The sequence below is a fragment of the Heteronotia binoei genome, chromosome 13, assembly GCF_032191835.1.
Source record: "Heteronotia binoei isolate CCM8104 ecotype False Entrance Well chromosome 13, APGP_CSIRO_Hbin_v1, whole genome shotgun sequence".
NCBI lineage: Eukaryota > Metazoa > Chordata > Lepidosauria > Squamata > Gekkonidae > Heteronotia > Heteronotia binoei.
Genome location: NC_083235.1, coordinates 52077180 through 52096896, shown reverse-complemented (window position 1 = coordinate 52096896; position 19717 = coordinate 52077180). Strand labels below are relative to the sequence as shown.

The 19717-nt window shown below is 42.2% G+C and overlaps 1 protein-coding gene across 1 annotated transcript; it reads right to left on the bottom strand.

The window, feature by feature from the left end:
• Nucleotides 1-7592: 7592 nt before the first annotated feature.
• Nucleotides 7593-17435, bottom strand: KCNJ2 (potassium inwardly rectifying channel subfamily J member 2). Its single transcript, XM_060252614.1, has 2 exons — nt 17254-17435; nt 7593-11381 (listed from the first exon to the last, which is right to left on the bottom strand). The coding sequence occupies exon 2, from the start codon at nt 11163-11165 to the stop codon at nt 9888-9890; it is 1278 nt and encodes a 425-aa protein (XP_060108597.1). The 5' UTR covers nt 11166-11381; nt 17254-17435; the 3' UTR covers nt 7593-9887.
• Nucleotides 17436-19717: the final 2282 nt, after the last annotated feature.

Genomic DNA, 19717 nt, shown 5'->3' with positions numbered 1-19717 from the left:
TGAACCTTATTAAATATAAAAAGAAACAAAATAAGCAAAAGTCAAGTATAAAAAGAACCAAAATAAATAATATTTGGTTATCTCTGTTAAGAAAATAACAAGTGCACTGTGGGTGAAATTCTGTTCCAGCGATGTTCAGCTTTAGCAAAATGGCAAGCAGTCATCTGTAAGGGATATTTCATACAACATTTTTCCACCATGAAAATATCTTCCTATTAAAAAAAGAGTACAGTCTTGTAACATATCTGAAGACAGCACAAGTATTTGCCTTGTGATTACCGTACATATGTTTGGCAGCTGTTATATGAAACACCTTATGAACATATATAGTGACATCAAGGCAAACATATTTTTTCCATTCATGATTATGTAAATAGCATTTACTAGATTTCTATTTAAAAAAACATCTATTAGATCGCTATTATGTCCTTTCCCAAGTCTCAGGATGGATTAAAACCAGGGCCTTTTTTTTAGCAGGAACTCCTTTGCATATTAGGCCACACACCCCTGATGTAGCTTACAGGGCTCTTAGTACTGGGCCTACTGTAAGCTCCAAGAGGATTGGCTATATCAGGGGGTGGGTGGCCTAATATGCAAAGGAGTTCCTGCTACAAAAAAACCCCGATTAAAACAATAAAACACAAATTGCATACAAAAATAAATGACAATAAAAAATAATAAAATCAGACACTGACCATAATCAATAAAATATAGAGAAGTGAATGAGTGGGTGAGTTCCAGGAGGGCCAACAGAACAAGATCAAAAGAAAGCTTGCCTTAACAAGACTGAATAGCAAGCCCTGGGGAAGCTCAGAAGGCCTTGTACAGCTCAAATTCCTGGAGATATGGGGCTGTTGTCTGGAGAGGGCAGAGTTTGGGGAGGTGAGAGAGCTTATTAGGGATGTGATGCCGTAGTATCCACATTTAAGAGGCTTCCATGCCCTCCAAGGCAATTTATAACTGTTGTCTGGAAATAAGTTGTAATTCTAAGAGAACTCCGTGCCCCATTACTTCAGCAGACAGAATGCAGACAGAATGCACCTCAAACACTTTTTGTTGTAAAAAGCAGAGCACTTCTTTATTACATAAATGGAAACATGAATAAACAAAATAAACCATCATGTCCAGGCTGGCACTGAAGCAACCAGCTGAAATCCTGGCTCAGTGTCACATAAACCCATGCCAGATAGGCTGCCTCCTCAGACTGGACAATAATTACATTTTTAGGCCCTCTCTGCATTCATGGTCAAAGTCATCCTTCCCCCTTAAAGAGCCCGGCTTTTCTTCCGTCTCAAAACGAAAGCTGTTTGTGGATTATAAATGTTAGGAGACCCAGGTCCACTTTTTTTCAGTAGAGTGGATCACATTAAATAAACTCAATGGGATTTTTTGCAGACTATCCTTCAAGCAGCTAATATCCAAACGCACACAACTGACTGACACTGATCCTTGCTGACTTAATTCCATATCTCCATTGAGACAACTGGGCTGGCAGCGATATGAATGACTCGTATTTCAATGGTATTCCCCACAAACATGACTCTGTTGCAGTGTTGTTTCTTTTTATCCTAGTGAGAGAAACACAGAATTGCCACACTTTACAAAAGATCTTCGGAAATCTTGTATGTGATTTTTCCTGAATCACAAAAGGTTATGGTAGGATAAGCTGCAAAGAATCTTTCTTTGTCCCTCTCCTAAAATATAGTATGCAAGTGCAGGTCCACAGTACTTGTGGGGGTGGGATTCCCTCCCTGCCAATTTTCTTGCCAGGCCAGCACAAATCCCGAGCTGCCTGCCAGCAGCAGCATACCCAGCACAGCTCCTGAGTTGCATCAATAGTGGTGACATGACCAGCATGGCTGCCTAGGCTTGCCAATACCCAGGTACCAGCGGGGATTCTCCCACTTTCCTAGGGTCCTTCCCGCTCCCAGTCAGCTGGCTGGTGGGGGGGGAAACCCACCCCCACAGCCACCACGTGCCTTTCCACTAGGGCTGCCAAGCCCCCGGTCCAGGTGGGGAATACCCTGCCCTGGAGGTTCCCAACCCGCCAGCCCACATTGGGCTGGCGGGGGGAACCTCTCCCTGCATCGCCAGCACGATGACATCACCCGGAAGTGACATTATCAAAATGACAGCGCACACAGAGCTGCTCTAGGTGTTTCTGTGAAAACTCTATGGTTTTCCGGGATGCTCTAGCCATTTGGGAGTGAAAACTCTATGGTATACCTAGAGTAGCCCCAGAAATGCCTAGAGCGGCCCCGCGTGCACGCTATTTCGATGACATCACTTCCAGGTGACATAATTTCATCGTGCACATTGCGCACATATGAATGTCCCCCACTGGGGCTTCAAGAGGACTTGGCAACCCTACCTTCCATTTCCAGAGGCTTCAGACTCCACTTGGAAAGGCTTCCTCTTGGGATGGTGTGTCTGTGTCTTTAAGGCTGAATGGGGGCTTGAGGAGGAGGCAGAAGAACATGGCTGCTCCCAGCACAGACCCTCCGTTGGTTACACAATCTTTTCAGATGCCATTTGCATAGGAAAGATAAACTTGAACCTTTTGTTGCTCTGTGTTACTTTGAAGAAGTTGGAAGTTCAACAACTCGTGAGTAGAGATGCCAATCCACAGGTGGGAGCAGGCTCTCCCCTGCTTCAGAGTCATCAGAAAGGGGGCGGGGGGGGGGGGAAATGTCTGCTGGTCACTTCATTATTTCCTATGAAGATCGATTCGCATAGGGTATAATGGAGAATTGATCTGGAGGTATCTGGGGCTCTGGAGGGACTGTTTTTTGAGGTAGAGGAGGCACCAAATTTTCAGCATAGCATCGGATGACTCTCCTCAAAATGCTCTCCAAGTTTCAAAAAGATTGGACCAGGGGTCCCATTCTATGAGCCCCAAAAGAAGGTACCCCTATCTCATTATTTCTAATGTAGGGAAGGCACTTAAAAGGTGTGCGGTTCCTTTAAATGTGATGGCCAGAACTGGAGTTCAGTTGTGCTCGTCACAACTTTGCTTATGGCTCCATTCCCCAAAGTCTCCAGACATTTCTTGAATTGGACTTGGCACCCTCTGGCTGCCACTGGACCCAGCATGGATCCCAGGTTGTACAGCCACTGCCAGGCCTAGCACAGAACCCTTGGTTTCAAATTTAGCTATCCAGAGATGGAGGCCACAGGTGACTAATATACATTACTATCTTTGAAAAGATCAACCCCCCAGAGGTGCAGTGAATTCTAATGGATATCTGAGACCTACAATTATTTTTTAAAAAACCACTGGGTATGAACACCAATTAAAAGATTTTCCTGTAATACCAGATGTGTGCTGTGGATATGGTATAATGCCACAGGGTGGACCTATGTGATAATGTAATTTCTGGGTTTATGCTAGAAGTGACATTGCACTGTTGGAATGATGATGATCTCCGTTTCTGTACTCCCTGAGCCTCCTACAAGTTGCTAGATCTTGGCTGGCAACCCCTGTTTCCCATGGCCTTTTTAAAATCATCACCTGCATGTAAAGCAGTGCTGTCAAGCTTCATCTCCCTCCACTCATGTTCTATTCCAGCAACAAAGGGCTTAGCTGATGATGCTCAAACACCAAGTGTTTTTCCACCCCAGTCCACCTAGCTTGGTAAGAAGGTTGGGCTAACTTGGTAAGAGCCACTCCATCCTTAGGTGGCTCAATATGCTTGTTGTCAAGCAACCTTACATACTCTACCAGCTTGCACCATTCCTGCCTAAATTAGTTAAAAGGTGCGTTCACACTACACTAAATAATGTGTTTTACATCTGGATTTTTGCTATTCTTCACAGTAAAAATCTGGATGTAAAACACATTATAGTGTAGTGTAAAGGCACCAGTAGACTAAGCAGTCAAATGACCAGACTACTGCAGACACCCTCACTCCAAGATAATACAAATCAGAAAAAAAAAATCCTGCTTGGTCCCCAGAAAGCAACTAGAAAATCCCTCCCTATCTGCACACAGAGATGGTGGGCCAATTTGTAACAAGAGCATGCTGCCAAGAACAGACCCTGGCGTATATGGCCACCAACACTTCATCAATTGGCTCCCCTAGAATGCACCAAGGTTTCTGATCCAGCCATGCCCCTATAATTTATTTAAGAATAGGGTCTGGCACAAATATGTACTCCAGCCTAATTAGTGGGGAACTACATTATCAGCCTAGCCTACATCACAGGTATTGTGAGGATAAAAGAAGAGATTCATATCTTCATTTTCTTAGACTGACTGATCTTGGCTTCTACAGAAATTTTAACACACCTGAAGAAACATGCTGCTTATTCTGTGTGTGTCATTTTTACCTTCATTTGAACAAAATGAAGCCAAAAAATAATAGCACATGGGTTATAATAAATATGCCATTTTGGTTCTAATAAAAGGTGTTTTTGGTATTTGCTAATCAGAAACAGTGCAGGAATATGTTTTGAACTCTGAATGCCGAACATGTAAATTCTGCCACTGAAATACATTATAAAAGTCATTTAAATTTTAACCAAAAACAACTTGCACAATTGTCTATGGTTGAAAGATTCTCAGGTTCTTCAGTAATTTTGTCATCAATTACAACCATAGATACTAGATGTTCTTACTATAATGACAGGTACACTGAATACCTTGTATTATGGAGAATTCCACTTAAAACAGCCAAACTTTAATCTTTTGGATGAGGGATATCCAACAGAAGATATGAGAGTAGATTGGGCCAGCATTGCAGATGTAAAGGTCATGTATAGTCTGTTGCCATTTGCCTTGGAATCAGTTCCTGTGTTTTTGGTGAAGGGATTAAACTGAAAAAGCATCATCACAGTAGGAAGCCACCTAGTGCCGTTGCGTGACCTTCCTTTTTCTTTCATCTGTTGCAAAGCACAAAATAATCCAGGTCACTACAACAGGTAGAAGGAAGCAGAACTTGTGCAGCTTCAGGAAGAAGCTGCAGTCCTATCCAAAGGGCTATACTGGCCTGGAGCCACAGGGCAGTAGAAAGCAGCACTGAGAAAGACTTCTGACCTCTGAAGATTAAGCAAACATCACCAAATGATTGATTCTTGGGGAGTTCACCAAGAAACTCTTAGTAGAGGGATGAGGAAGTTTGTTCTATAACATTCACTTTTAACACAAGAAACATGAACCCAAGCCTTGATCTCTGTTCTATAACACAGACAATACAATCTTAGGCTGCTCAAATCCTACAATATTCAGCACTGCTTAATCCCAGGCAAGTTTGCCTTCTTAACTACATAGGACTGGATCCCATGGACAGTGAGCGAAAGGCTTCTGCAGATAGGTTGTTTGTACTCCCCCCCCCCCCTTCCCCAGAAGTTCCCAGCTGTTTCTACACTTGACAGTGCACATTTAAAATGTTCTCATTTTATTTAAATGTGCCCTTCTCAGTGCACATTTAAAGTGTTCATATACATTGCATACCGGCGTCACCTGTGTTGTGCTCTGCATTATCTTAAGTCATCTACACTCATTTTCTTTAATTGGCATGGAAAGCAGTTTCACCCCAGAGTTGCTTCTCATTTTACAAGAGTACTTTTGAACAGGATTTTCTGTAGGTGGATTCAATGCTAATAAAATCAGAATCAGCCCCAAGTGTAGAAACAGCCCCCTTCCAGCCATACAACTGCTGCTGAGGAGCTTCATGGACAAAATGCTGTAGGACATGGGGGATGCTGTGAGGAGGAACTGAACAAACTTGTAACCATCTCCTTCTTCCACTGTCATAAATTCTTGGTAACTGGGTGTGATTTTGTCAAATTCTACCTTCTCACTGCATTGCTCCACAACCCTTGGACTTTGGTTCAGTAAGCTCTCCCAATACCCAGCACTAGTATTTGAGGAGACAAACAGGGACAGCTGAAGGGATGGAAAGGCAGGAAAGATCTGCATCATTGAGTGCCTTCTCCTTGTGGTTCATGCATAGGATCCTCCAAACTATCATCTATAACAGAACTGCAATGCCATTCTAAGTACATTATACCATTCTTAGCCCATTGTCTTACAAAAGTGTAACTCTGCTTAGTATGACACAGATTCATTCTGCAGTCATTCTGACAGATCCTTCAATAAGCATAGTTCCGCATGCTGTAGTCAAACTACACTATATGCTTATGTAATAAAAAATAACTGAAATAGATATGCAAGAATACTTTATTTTTATTTATTTAGAAATAATAAAATAAGACATAATATAATATATATATATAAATCTGTACAATCCATGATTTGTGCAGTATGTTAGGAAGACTTTGATACAAAAGGCTGAAAATAGGAAAATAGTAAGGTAGAACGATTGTCAAATGCCTATTGGTTTGTTCACCTTACAAACTGCTGCAGAATAGAAAATCCATTTAGAAGGGGGAAGCTCTCTCAGGTTGCCTATGTGATGGCAACTATGCAGCATTCTCCCATCTTGAAGATGTTCAACAGCAGCTGGCTTTTTAAAAAGACATTACAGTACTTCTCAGTTTTATCTTGTAAACCCCCTCCACAAAAAAAGACATAAGAGAACAAAAATACCAGCATCCTTTGTCTTTGCCAAATGAAAGCATGTGCAATTAAATCAAGAGTCAGAAACCAAAGGTGTCTGTGGCTGAACAGTGTGTCTTAAGCACAGCATACATGCAGCAATTTTTTTTACTAAAAATTGCCTGCCTTGTTTGTGCCCTCTGTAAGATTATGTTAGCTCCATATAAGAAAAGGGCCTCTATTCAAGTATTTGGGGGGAAAGTAAAATTAACTCCTTATCACTTAAGTCTTGAACCCACAAATGTGAGTTAAGTGTGCAGTCCACATTCAAATGAAGTTGGGGGGTGGAATTTCCCATTGATTTAAGTGGTTGATAATTGCATCACAGTTGATGCATTGATTTAAGTGGTTGATAATTGCATCACTGCTGGACACTTTGCACAATTGTCCCTTGTTGTCAGCTACTTTTTTTAAAAAAATGCCCAATATCCATAGCTTCACAATGATTTACAGATCCTAGGCTGAACCTCCCAAAGCATGTTCAGTTTTCAAACTAAACAACTAAGGGCTGTCAGGTACCATGATATACATGTAAAATGAAAGTTTCTATCCTAACAATTGCAGCATGCAGAAGCCAACAGGTAAAGACAAAGGGTTATTTGAAGGGGGGAGGAAATCCATAGAAGAGTGTAATAGGTATCCACTCTCAAGCAGTCTGAAAGCTGGTAAAATGCCAATAGCTTAGAAAAAAAAAGAAACAATCAAGTTAAAAATCCATGCCTAAATAAATAACAAAAACCTCATAGCAATAGAAACCCCATAAGGCTTGCAAAAACCATGCTAACCAGCAGCATCGTGGGTTCTGACTGATGCCATCTTGGCCTTTTTTCTTGTCGTTCTCTTTTTAAATTGACTCCTATTTACATTTGGCTTTAAATATGAAAATACTTCATAAACTTTATAAAAATGTACATTTTTGTTTTTTAAAAAAATCTAAATACACCAAAACCCTGCATCTTGGAAAAGAAAAGTCAATTCTGCACCAGAAAAGAAGAAACTTAGATTTTTAATTTTTTTAAAAAAAATCCCTTTCTGTTTTCTTGTTTTTTGGTTTTTTTAAACAAGAATATTCAACACTTTCTCAACCCACCATTTCTTTTAATGTCGCAAGACCTGCAAGTGGGAACTTTGTGCATTTTGGAGACGTTTCCTCCGTTCTTTGTTTCGTATGTCACTGAATACTCTTTGGTTTGCACTTTTATTTTTATTTTTTTGTCCTTAGCAAGAATATCATAATAGCAGCAGGAGTCATGTTCAAATGCTTTCATCGTTTCTCTGATCCAGAGACTCCAATCAGGTTGCCTTGTATATAAGTTTCCCCTTTGTAGCCTTAGTACATGGTACATAAACAATATCTGGCTTAAGATAAAGCAAAAAACAACCTGTCCACATTTGCACTATCCAGTGCTGCAGTCTACTCAGCTCAAAGTTAAGTTTATGCTATCTGCCAAAAACCACATTCCTGCAATTTTCCCTCTTGGAGGCCACAATTGTCCACCAATGTTTATTTCCAATTGCATTAGAACTAGAACAAGCTATTTTTAATGGCATACAGCGAGATCCAATACTGTAAAAGAGTTGGATTTCGATCCCTTGGTGTCAATCCTCACCTACTAGAGGACTCCTACGTTTATAACCTATGGGTGCAGCTAAAATGGTACACTTGATCTTAGAGGCACAGAGAGTTTTTAAAGCATTCTTGGCAAGGGATCCAAAAATACCATTAAAGTCATGGTTCAGCAGAAGGTTGCAGTAGCAGTTCCAAAAGGCTTCAATACAGATATTGCATCCACTAATCATTCCATGGAGGCATATCAAGTAATTAAAAACAAAAAGGGAACTCTTTTACAGTACTGTTCCTTTCAAACTTGTGATTTTTCATCAAACAACAACTAGAAAGCTAGCACAGTAGGTTTCTATCATCCTAACCTTGGCAATGAGACAGAGTCCCATAATAAAAGCAGAGAGAAAGAGATCCTTACATCAGATTATTCCATGGCTCTAAGTGTCTCTCCTAGGACAAGCATGTTGCTTTGTTCCCCTGGCAACTCTCACCAAAGTTAGTCTCTATCTCTGAATAAATAGTTTTGCCTATGTCTAGCAAGACCAAATTAGAAAAAGACTGAAAGTTAACTGGATTGTAATCACCTCCCAAAATGCTACTCCACTTGAATATGGTTGTATGATCTAGAAACTACTTTGGAATGTACATGTGACTTAATATTCGACCTTCTGCCACAGTCTTGCTGGTATTTAGCAAACAGGAAAGTACAGATGTTTGTTCCTCTCTACTTAACTTTTGCTATAATAAAATAAAAATTCTAAAAAAATCAGACGCTAATTTCCCCAAAAGTGAAGGGTAGCAGAAAGAACACCCTTATATTTATCTTAAGCTTTTGTTTTTGAATAAGGTGCATTGAAAAATACTCCAGACATAAGGACCTTTAGGGAGGAAAAATAGGCTGAGACTAACCTATTTTTCTTACATAGTTAAAGCAGCCTGTTCTATTTAAATAAAACGTTCATTGTGCAAAAGTGTGCATTTTTCGCTTTGGTATTCACTTAGGTAGTTTTGAAACTAAAACATATCCTAGATTTGGGGGGGAATCTCCACCCCATTCCCAAAAACAAATTAATCTTGCTGTAGGCTACTGCATGGCCTTGTGTTACATAATACTCCTTATGTAACTGGATAGTATCAGAGAGAAATTGATTCTATCTACTAAACTACTGGCCTCAACAGAAGTTCAGATTCCCCAGCACTATCAGTCATTTGACTGACTGACAGAGTGCTTTGAAACTAACATGTTCAATGAGAGTTTTTCCCGTTTCCTTTTTTATGAAGATATAAAAGAAAACCAAAAGCTACACTACAACAAAAAAAAAAAATTACAATTCATGTTCATGTAGTTAGCAGCAGCTTTAAAAATAGTAATAATAAGGCAGTATCATGCCTTTGTTATGCCATTAAAAACATTCTTGTTCCCAACAGAGAAGCATTCTGGGGGGAAAAATAGATGTCAAACGATAAAACTCAATCGAAGCTTGCCTGCAAGTTCAAGTTTTGTAAAAAAATATACATAATTTATTCTACAACATATATGTGCCTTCTTGTCACACATAGACATAAGTGCTTTACATTCCAAGTTAATGCTTTTTGCTGCACCTCTTCTGAAGACAGCACTTTAAACCAACCTAGGTCGACTCCTCAGGGCTGTATGCCTGTTTCTGTGAAACAGTACCGTCATCTGCAAAATGGCCACCTCTCAGCACAGCATGCCTGTTGCTGATAGATTTTATAACCACAGGGGGAGATTGTTTGTCTCAGTCATATTTCAGATTCTCGTCTTAAAGGCCTAGGTTCTAGGGGCACCCCTGTCTGACTGTGGTGGTCTGTGTCTGGATGGGTATCCGTACTTGTGCTCTCAGGCACCCCATTGTCACTGTCATCTTCTTCTTTGCCTGTCAAGACCACTTCATTCTCATAGCAAAATGAATTTGCATTTGAAAGGATGTATTTCTTTTCTGCTAAGTCTCTGGCACTACAAAGGGGTGTGTTCGGCACTTCATATGTTTTGTGGAACCTGGAGTAGTCTACTTTATAGTAGTTTTTCTCTTCAAATAGTACAGGCTCATAACGGTGGCCCCAGAGGATTTCATTTGCCAGATATGAGCTACGGCACTGGGTCGTCATGGCAGTAGCTTCCACCATGCCTTCTAATATTACTACAATTTCAAAGTCTGCATTCTCCATATCTTGTTTACTTAAGTCATACAAAGGGCTTTCTTCATCTATTTCATGTACAATTGTAATGGGTGAGACCAAAAATATGCGATCTATTCCACTGTCAAAACCAACATTGATGTCGATTTGATCTAGAGGAATGTATTCTCCTTCAGTAGTGATCCGAGATTTGAGGAGTTGGGCTCTGACATGTGCTTCCACCAAGTGGCTTTTGCGCAGATTTCCAACCCGCCACATCAAGCACAGTTTCCCATCCCTCATGGCTATTACAGCATTGTGGCTGAAGATGAGAGTTTCATTTCTCTTTTTTGGTTTAGCCATCTTAGCCATGACAGCACCAATGATGAAGGCATCAATGATGCAACCAACAATCGACTGGAAAACCACCATGAAGACTGCAATGGGACACTCATCTGTGACACACCTAAAGCCATATCCAATTGTTGTCTGTGTTTCGATGGAGAAAAGGAAGGCTGCAGTGAAGCTACGCACTTCGGAGACACAAAGTCTTTCTGTTCTTTCTAGGTCGCCATGCAATAAGGCAATCAACCAAAACACACAACCAAAAAATAGCCATGAGAGGATGAAAGCAAGACAGAAGACAAGTAGCATCCATCTCCAGCGGATGTCCACACAGGTGGTAAAGATGTCTGCTAGGTAGCGTTGTCCTTTTTCACCCACATTAATAAACTGGACATTGCAATGGCCATCTTTCTTGACAAACCGGCTCCTGCACTGCTGCCTGGTGTGCACCTTGCTCTTCCCATTTCCAAAGCCATTGGCAACAGCCATCGTTGCCAGCTTCATTCCGTCCTCCTCTGAGGAAACTATGCTGTAGCGGTTGGTTCGCACGCTGCCCATTGCTTCCACTGTGGACTGTGGTGCTTCTGCTCTGGAAAACAGTCTGAGTTTCTGCAAAACCCTTTGGAGAAACAGTTTTGAACGTTCTAGTGGAACACACACACAGGAAAAAAGGGAGAAGTCAGTGCCTCTTTCAGCCCCTGACTGTGCCAAGGAGGATTTGAGGATCGTCAGTGCTAACTTAGTAACTAATCATCTGCCACGAGGAGGCATGGCCTGTAGTAAGAAAGAAAAAATAAAACATGTCAACAATTGTTAGAAACACTTCTTTGTTTCTCTTATTACCACATTGCATAATATGGATTCCAATCATGTCTGTGTACTCAGACAAACTCAACATTATTTGTTCAAGGAGTACAACATTTATTCAGTGGCAAGTGCACATTGCTGATGCATCAAAGGACTGTTTTGTGTGTGCGTGATTTTTTAAATAAAGGACACCAAATGGCTTGCATTTCTATACACATTGGCAGAAGTAGTTTAAGGAAGGTGTTATATTCCAGCAAACAAAGTATACTAAAATTATTATTAAGCTAAAATACTGAGCTGGATCTAATGGTTTCTTTCTGCTAATGGGTAGAGCCAGGGTAGACTTGCCCTGGGGTTGAGAAATACCTGAAGATTTGGTAGTGGGGGAGGGAGGGGACCTGGGGAGGGTGGAGTTTGGGGAGGGAAGGAACCTCACCTCAACAAGGCATAATGCCATACAGTCTGCCCTCCAAAGCAGCCATTTTCTCCAGGGGGACTGATCTTGGTTATCTGGAGATCAACTGTAATAGTGGGAGATTTCCAGATCTCACCTGGAGGTTGGCAACCCTACCCCAGGTTACTCCAGTGTGTTCCATCAGGCTCCTTGTCCTACCTAGGGGAAAGCTGAATTGTTAGAGGAACATAAGCATACAAAGGGGAACCCCTTTTAAGTCTTAATAATTACATTGCCTGCAATAGCTATTGCTTATATTAACAGGATGAAATTCTGATACCCCTGGAATAGAGATCTTTTAAAAGTGTTGCACCAGGTTTATTCATTACATTCAATGAGTGTTTAGCCTTTGTCACTTCGTTAAATTTACCTGCTTAGTAAACACAAACCTCTTAGAAAGCAAATTTAGAATCTTAGTTTTCAGTAATTCAGCAGTGAGTCTGCAAAACTCTAAACTGATAGTTAAGCTGGAACAGTTTGATGCTAGTCACGCAAAGCAGCATCTGTTATAATCTATGCTAAAATTTAAATGGAAATGGTTTCTGTTGCTTTGGGTGACTTTATATATAATCTCAACAGAATGTCTAAATCAATACTAAAGATTTCTTTTTTTGAAAAAGAATATGCTCTGATGACAAAATCACACTTCCGCAAGTCACTGGCTAGTATGGTTACCATGTCTTCTGTCTGGTTAACACAGCTAATGCCAGGGGTGGCCAAACTTGCTTAATGTAAGAGCCACAAGATATGAATATCAGATGTTTGAGAGCTACAAGGAAGGAAGGCAAATAGATGGGAGGAGGGAGAGGTGGGAAGAAAGCAGCTATAACTTTAAATGCATTCTCCAAGCTGCTGGTTGTCTTGGCTTGGAGAAGTGACTTAAAGAGAGAACTGCCTTCTCCAAGCTGGCTGACGAGGTGATGGGGGCTTCAAGACCACACAATATGTGTGAAGGAGCCACATATAGCTTCCGAGCCACAGTTTGGTCACCCCTGGCTAAGGTCATAGAGTTTGTAATTATTCATGTTATTTTAAAAGTGAGTAATGATATCCATCTTGATCCTATGCATTTTCAATTAAAAGCATGTCATGCTTGGTGTTCAATGGAATAAAGTAAAGATCCAGTCGCATTGTGTTCAATGGGGGTTTTTTCTAAGCAAGTGGCCTTATCCAGCCTTTCAAAAGTTTCAGGTTTTTTTTAGTGGCCTATTTATTTCTAGTTTTATATCCGAGAAAACAAAATTACCAGTGATGACACAAGCAATAGTAATCACAATTTGATTTTTTAAAAATGAATAAACTGCCTTTCTGCTTAAAACTCTTAGGTTGACTGCCACAGACATAAACAAGTGATCTTTTATTGTGTAGTATATTTTGGCAGTGTCCAACAATCCAGTGGCATTCAAATGCATTTTTAAGAACATAAGTAGAGCCCTGCAAAATATACCAGTGGTCCATCTAGCCCAGCATCCTGTCTCACACAGTGGCCAACCAGTTCCTCTGGAGGGCCAACAACAGGGAAGAGGCCAAGATCTTCCCCTGATGTTGCCTCCTGACTCTAGGATTCGGAGGTTTAGTGTCTTTCTACATGGAGGTTCCTCTCAGTCTCCATGGCTAGTAGCCACTGATAGACTTATCCTGCATGAATCTATCTAATCCCCTTTTAAAGCTGTTTATTCCTGTGACAGGCATCACTACATCCTCTGGCAGCAAATTCCACATTTTAATCACTCTCTTTAAGTGTTTAACAGTGCAATCCTAAGCAGGTCTACTCAGAATTCTACTAAAGTCTGCTCAATGGGATTTACTCCCAGGAAAGTGTTTTTAGGATTGCACTGCTAATTATAAAGTAAGAGTTTCATCCTAATTAACTTCCACCTGTTTGACAACTTTCCTGCAAAGACAAAGTTCTATTTTTCCAACAACCACTTGGTTTTCATGTAAGCTATCTAAGGCAAAAATAGATTGCAGTGTTCAATTTGCAGTATTTTTCTGTTGAATTATAAGCACAATGTATCACTCAATGCACAAGGAAATTAAATTACTATCTATATGTTTCAAACAGAAAAAGCTAATTAAAATAGTTTCTCTGTTCTGCAGAATAATCATTTTCAGAAGTCACATCCTATAGCAGCTATCATTTCACATTTCCATGTTCAAATTGCATTTTCATCCAAGTGAATGGAAACACATATATTCCATATGCCATCAGTTTTGGAGTAAAGTTTCTGTGGATTTGAAGGAGGGAACTCTATACAATCTGAAGGATATCTGTATCAGACTTTCCAAAACCACCTTGACCTCTGGGCTGTTATTGGAAGTCCAAGCATCACTCACACATAATGCCAGCTTCCTATGAAATGCCTGCTGTATTTAGAAACCTAGAAATAGTATCAAGTATCTATTATTGTCATATTTCCACTACTGTTAATAGTAAGTGTTCCATATGTTGTACACATGAATGGTATTATTAGCTAAAAGAGTTATACTACTGCATAAATTATGTTTTGGGGAGGAACTTGTATCCCAGTTTTGCTAAATTAATCAAAGCAGAAAGCCTGGGTTACAAGTCCTTTCTCCATTGGAAGATAGGCTCTAAAAGTTTATTAAACAAAACTCTGGTATTCACTGATATGCACACACCACTAGTAGCTCTGGTTATAGGATAACTATCTTCTCTCTTTTAATAGCACAAATTGCCTGCATCTGCTCTAAGTAACTAGGATACAAAAAGGAGAGGTGGAGATGAGGAGTTAACCTTCACAACAGATCTGAGGAAACAAGGATGATGACACATTAATAGATACAAAAATCAATTCCAAAAATGAATGGTAGAATCCCTAGTTTTACTGCAGACAGGGCCAAGACATGCATTTTTATGAGATGCACTGCACAACAGAGTAGCTACATCTTTATATTGATCTCAGTTCTTCCTGCATAGCTTCACTACAGATATAGACTATGGTATTACCGAAGATAAAGCCCTGTAAAATGTTTTGCAAGAGCAGATAAGGGGCTGTGACTCAGTGGTACTTTGTGTACCACTGCTTTGCATGCAGAAGGTCCCAGGTTCAATTCCTGGCATGTCCAGATCAGGTGATAGGTGGTGTGAAAAACCTGCTTGAGACCCTGGAGAGCTGCTGCCAGTCTGAGTAGACAATACTGACCTTGATGGACTGAGGGTCTGATTCAGTATAAGGCAGCCTCATGTGTTCAAGGAGTGCCACAACAGTAAATGGTTACTCCTTAGTCCAAGGGTTCTGCCTTCTGTTCCCTTTTCCTTCCCTTCCCTCCCCTCCCCATCACAATGTACACACTCTTCAGAAATTTCACAAAGCCTCTAAGTAGATACCAAAATCATATCTGCCAGTGCACCTTGTTCATATAAGATGTGAAATGCAACAAGATGTCTGCAGGTTCTCCTCTTCCAAACTGTCTCTATTCTCTCTGTCCCCCTCCAAGCTTCTCACACTCCATTTAGAGAAAGCATACACTGAATGTCTTAGCCCCTACATGCTGAAGACTTATAAAGAGATCTGGCTCTTCTAGTTCCCAGTTTTAAGCAGTATAGCACCTTGGAGCAAGAAAGTACAAATACAGTGCCAATTTAAAAGCTCTTTACTGATGAAAGTGCCTATTGTGTATTGCATTAACCTGATACCTATAGTGTACATCTTCTAAATAAACCAAGCCATTTTTTTTAATGATCTCACTTCCTCTTTAGTAAAGGGCAGTATATTTATTTAAAAACAAACAGCAGACATTACAAACAGGTGTTGACTGATGAACAGCCAGCCAATTTTATTGTACGTTCATGTGTGTGTGTGTGTTTGTGCGTGTGTGTGTGAACATGCATCAAGGATGAGTTCCAAATTTGAGTTTACTGCTCATGAGCAAGCTTTGGAACACAAGCAATCTCTGGAAATTAAACACTTTCACATTTAATGGTTGGGGGGAAATGCACTGTGAGAATAGAAAAGACGTGAGTGAAACAAACAAATAAATAAAAGAGACCTAGGCTGATGAGAGATTTGAGGTGGAGAGCAAGTAAGCGAGAAATCGTTAATGAGCACACAGCAGTTATTCCCCAGTTGTCATTACACGCCTCTGCTGAGGCTGTGCAAGGCACATGTTGCTAAGTGAACGTAACTGCTACCTTCCTGTGCCCTAAGTAAACAGAATGGCCCTGAGCCAAAGCTCAGTCAAAGAACAGAGAATGCACTCCCTTGCAAGTTGCTCAGAATGGTCTTTTTAAGTTGCTCTTTATTGGCCGCCTATTAACTTTTGGACTTTGCTTCACTTTTCTACTTTTTTGGCCAATGGTTTTGAGAAACAGGCAAGGCATGAATGCCTTTTTCTCTGATCTCCTGCTCTGTTGCAAGATATGGCAAGATATTTCTAGATTATGATAAAGTAAGTACACATGACACAGTGATCAACAGGCGGTGTAGTTGACAAGCTGCTGGGGGACAGGCAAGCCAATGAGAGAGCAAAGATAAGGCACAGAACACAGAAAATATACCTGGCTTAAAAAAAACCCCTCTGATAAGCAAAAATATTGCAGGGGAGAGTGACAAGGAAAAAGAGGACCACACTTTCATTTCTCAGCTTAATTTTTCAGCTGCAGAAGTTGCAACAGACATTCTAGCTACAGTGCAAACCTTTATCGGGCGGCAACAGAGCCAAAAGAATTTCCTCTCTATTTCATTTGAATCAGACTGAAATGATGCAACTTCTGAAACCCTAAGACATTTGACAACCTCTTTCCTTTCAATTCAAGTTCTTGGCATGCACAGAGACTAATTTTTACATAAAACAAGGAAAGAAAAATCCAGAAGTGGCTTTGGTGTGTCCATGAAAAAAAAAAGTCAACGTGGAATATTTTAAGGCTGTTGTGAAACCCACTTTAAAGCATCTTGGGGGACCTGAGGGGTCTGCCTGCTGCGACCTTTCTCTGAGTCACAGCATATTTGCAATCATAGGCACAGCAAGGAAATAGCAAATACAATCCACAGCTCAGCCTAGCAGGCAAGTATTCTTCATGAACGGCTATTCTAAATAGTTAAAGATAAATTCGATACAGTGCAAGCTGGGAGCGCAGTCTAGCGCTCAGCAACTGCGTGCAACCCAATCTACTTGCAACTATTTCAGATGCTACTGAGATTAGAAGGTGGACGCGGTGCTTGAAACCAAGTTTACAGGCGGGGATCTCTTCCCCCTCCCTGCTCCTTTCCGGCAAGCAATATAAACCAGAACGTTGTTTAAGGCACTCTTCAAGACCTAATCTAATTTTATATCAAATCTTAACTATGCAGCTACTGTTGGGTCGCCTGGAGATTATATAATAATGAGAAAGTTCTAGGTTGAAAAGAAAGTCTTCCTTACCTGTCGGTGGATTTTAAGCGGGGCAATTATAGTGTTAAAAGAGAACACGATCCAGAACTGAGCCAAACCATCCCCAAGTTCCCTATTCCCAGCCTGCCGCTGGCTGTACCCTTTACAAGTGAAACAACGGAATAAGCTACTGCTTCTCTTTTGAGGACGACCCATGTGATTTTTAATACCGGCTCGCCTGTCTCCGCCCACGGGGGCCTCCTTCGACCAATGACGGCCGGGGGGCTGTCTCAGCAAAGGCAGGGACGCAGTTGCGGCGTTCGGGCTCAGGGAAACCTGGCGAGGGGAGCGAGGGCTTCGGAGCTGGTCCTCCTTAGGTATAGGCGATGGACCGAAACAAACAAAAAGTAAAAGCAGCAACCCCACGATGTCCAGCCGGCAGCGCCGATCTGCGCGTCCACCGCCACGGAGACCTGCAGGGAGCTCTTGCCCTGACCCCGGGGGAGTGTCCGGTGGAGGCACGAGTCACCTGCGCCGCCACCGGCTGGGAGGGGATGGGTGGGAGAAGACGACTCGGTGGCCCGCCTTTCCCCTTCCCCGAACGCTCCCGGAGGGCTCGCCGGACCGCGAAGGATTGCAAGAGAAGGAGCTGCCGGCTTTGGCTAACCAGGGGGCTGGCTGAGGACGCCGCGGGCTGGCTTGCAGCGGGGAGCACAGTGCCCGGCCGGGGAAGAAAGGAGGAGCGGCGGCAGAGGAGGGAAAGGGCTTCGCCGCCTTCCTTGTGCCTGTTGCTTCCCTCTCCGGAGGCCCGGCCCTCTGTTGGACTGGGGACAGCTCGCCTGAGCCAAGCGAGTCGGAGCCTGGAAGGAGGCGGTGCGAGACGGTGGGCGGGAGGCCAAAGCAGGGGCGAGGGGCGGGAGAGGGGGCTCCGCCGCGAACCGGTGGCTGCGAAAAGCTTCCCCTGTGCCCTTTTCCCTGGCTGCTCCTGAAAGGCAGCAAGCCTTTTGGCAAGGCAAAAGGAGATGGACTAGAAGGAATGACAAGAATGCCCATTGCGCGAGCGGGGCGGGGAGAGGATATCCTGAAGGGCCTTTGGATACACAGAGAGTCAAGAATGCCAGTTGACTTGCATGGGCTCCGTTGCAAAAACATTACAGGACAATTACGATGGAAACGGCAACGGATTTTGAGAAACCTGGGCATGGAATGGCAAGTCCCCAGGGTGGAATGATGCTCTGGGATGGGGATCAGAGCTCTGGGATGGAACGACCGTCCCCAGAGTGGAGTAACAGGCTCTGAGAGTAGCCTAAATGTTCTGGGACTAGACTGACAGCTCTAGGGGCTCCAAAATGAAATGATGTTCCCTAGATAAACTATTCTGGGACTGGAATGACAGCTTCCAGAGTGGAATGGTTGTCCCTAAGAGTAGCATGTGTTCTGGGACTGGAATTATATCCCCCCCATCGAAAGACCATCCCTGAGACCAGAAACACCACCACCACCACCCCACACACACACACTGTGGGAGTGGGACCAGAATGACAGCCCCTAGAGTGAAATGACACTCCCTGGGAATGACGTGAGTGTTTGGGGACTAGAAAGACCACCCCTAAGAAGGAAATACTACCCCTTAGACCAGAAAGGCTTCTCTGGGGCTGGAATGACAGCCCCAGGGAAGAATGTAATTGAGGACTGAAACAAAAGCCCACAGAATGGAACAGCAATCCGTGGGCGCAGATGAATTGTTTGGGGGCTAAAATGGCAGTCCCCAGAATAGATTGGTGGTCTCTGGGTCCAAATAAACTGCTTGGATTGAAATGATGCCTCCCCTTCCAGTTACCAGAACTGGTCCTGTCTCATTGAGGAAATTAGCTATGGGACTGAAGGGATCCAGAAGGGTACAAAGATCACACACCTATGTCCACCAAGGTCCACTTCAGTAAGAAGACTCCAGATTTAAAAGGATTTGAAGGTTTTTACTAAAGTGTAAAACTTTAATCACACTTTAAACAAGATACACAAGCAAGAAACTAGGAAAATAAGGATTGGAAAATAGAGGTGTTGAGGGTCAGTTATTTGTGTGATATTACCTGTCCAGATGTGCAGAAGTCCTGGAAGATGGGCTTGTAGATAGAAGTATGCATAGCCAGTATGGCCTGCTCAAAGAGGCCGAAAACCTCTTTGTAACCTACCTAGGCACCCAGCAGATTGCAGGATTTAGGCATGGCTAGGCTCCAATACTGATACTATTTTGGAGGGGTAGTCTAGGAGTATGATGGGTTTAATGACTGTTAATGGCCCATCGGGGTGAACTGAATAGGTTCCCAGGTTTAAACAAAAGATGGGACTGGGTGCAAATCAGTGTCAGGAAAGGTTTGGATGGGTCTTAGTAATAATTTTGGTTGTGGCAGGAAGGAGGGGGTTGGTGCACCAGGTGCATATATCAGCATAAGGTATGACACAAAAGGGGTTGGGTGGGGTCCAGGAAACATGAGAGGATTAGCCAGATGTTACC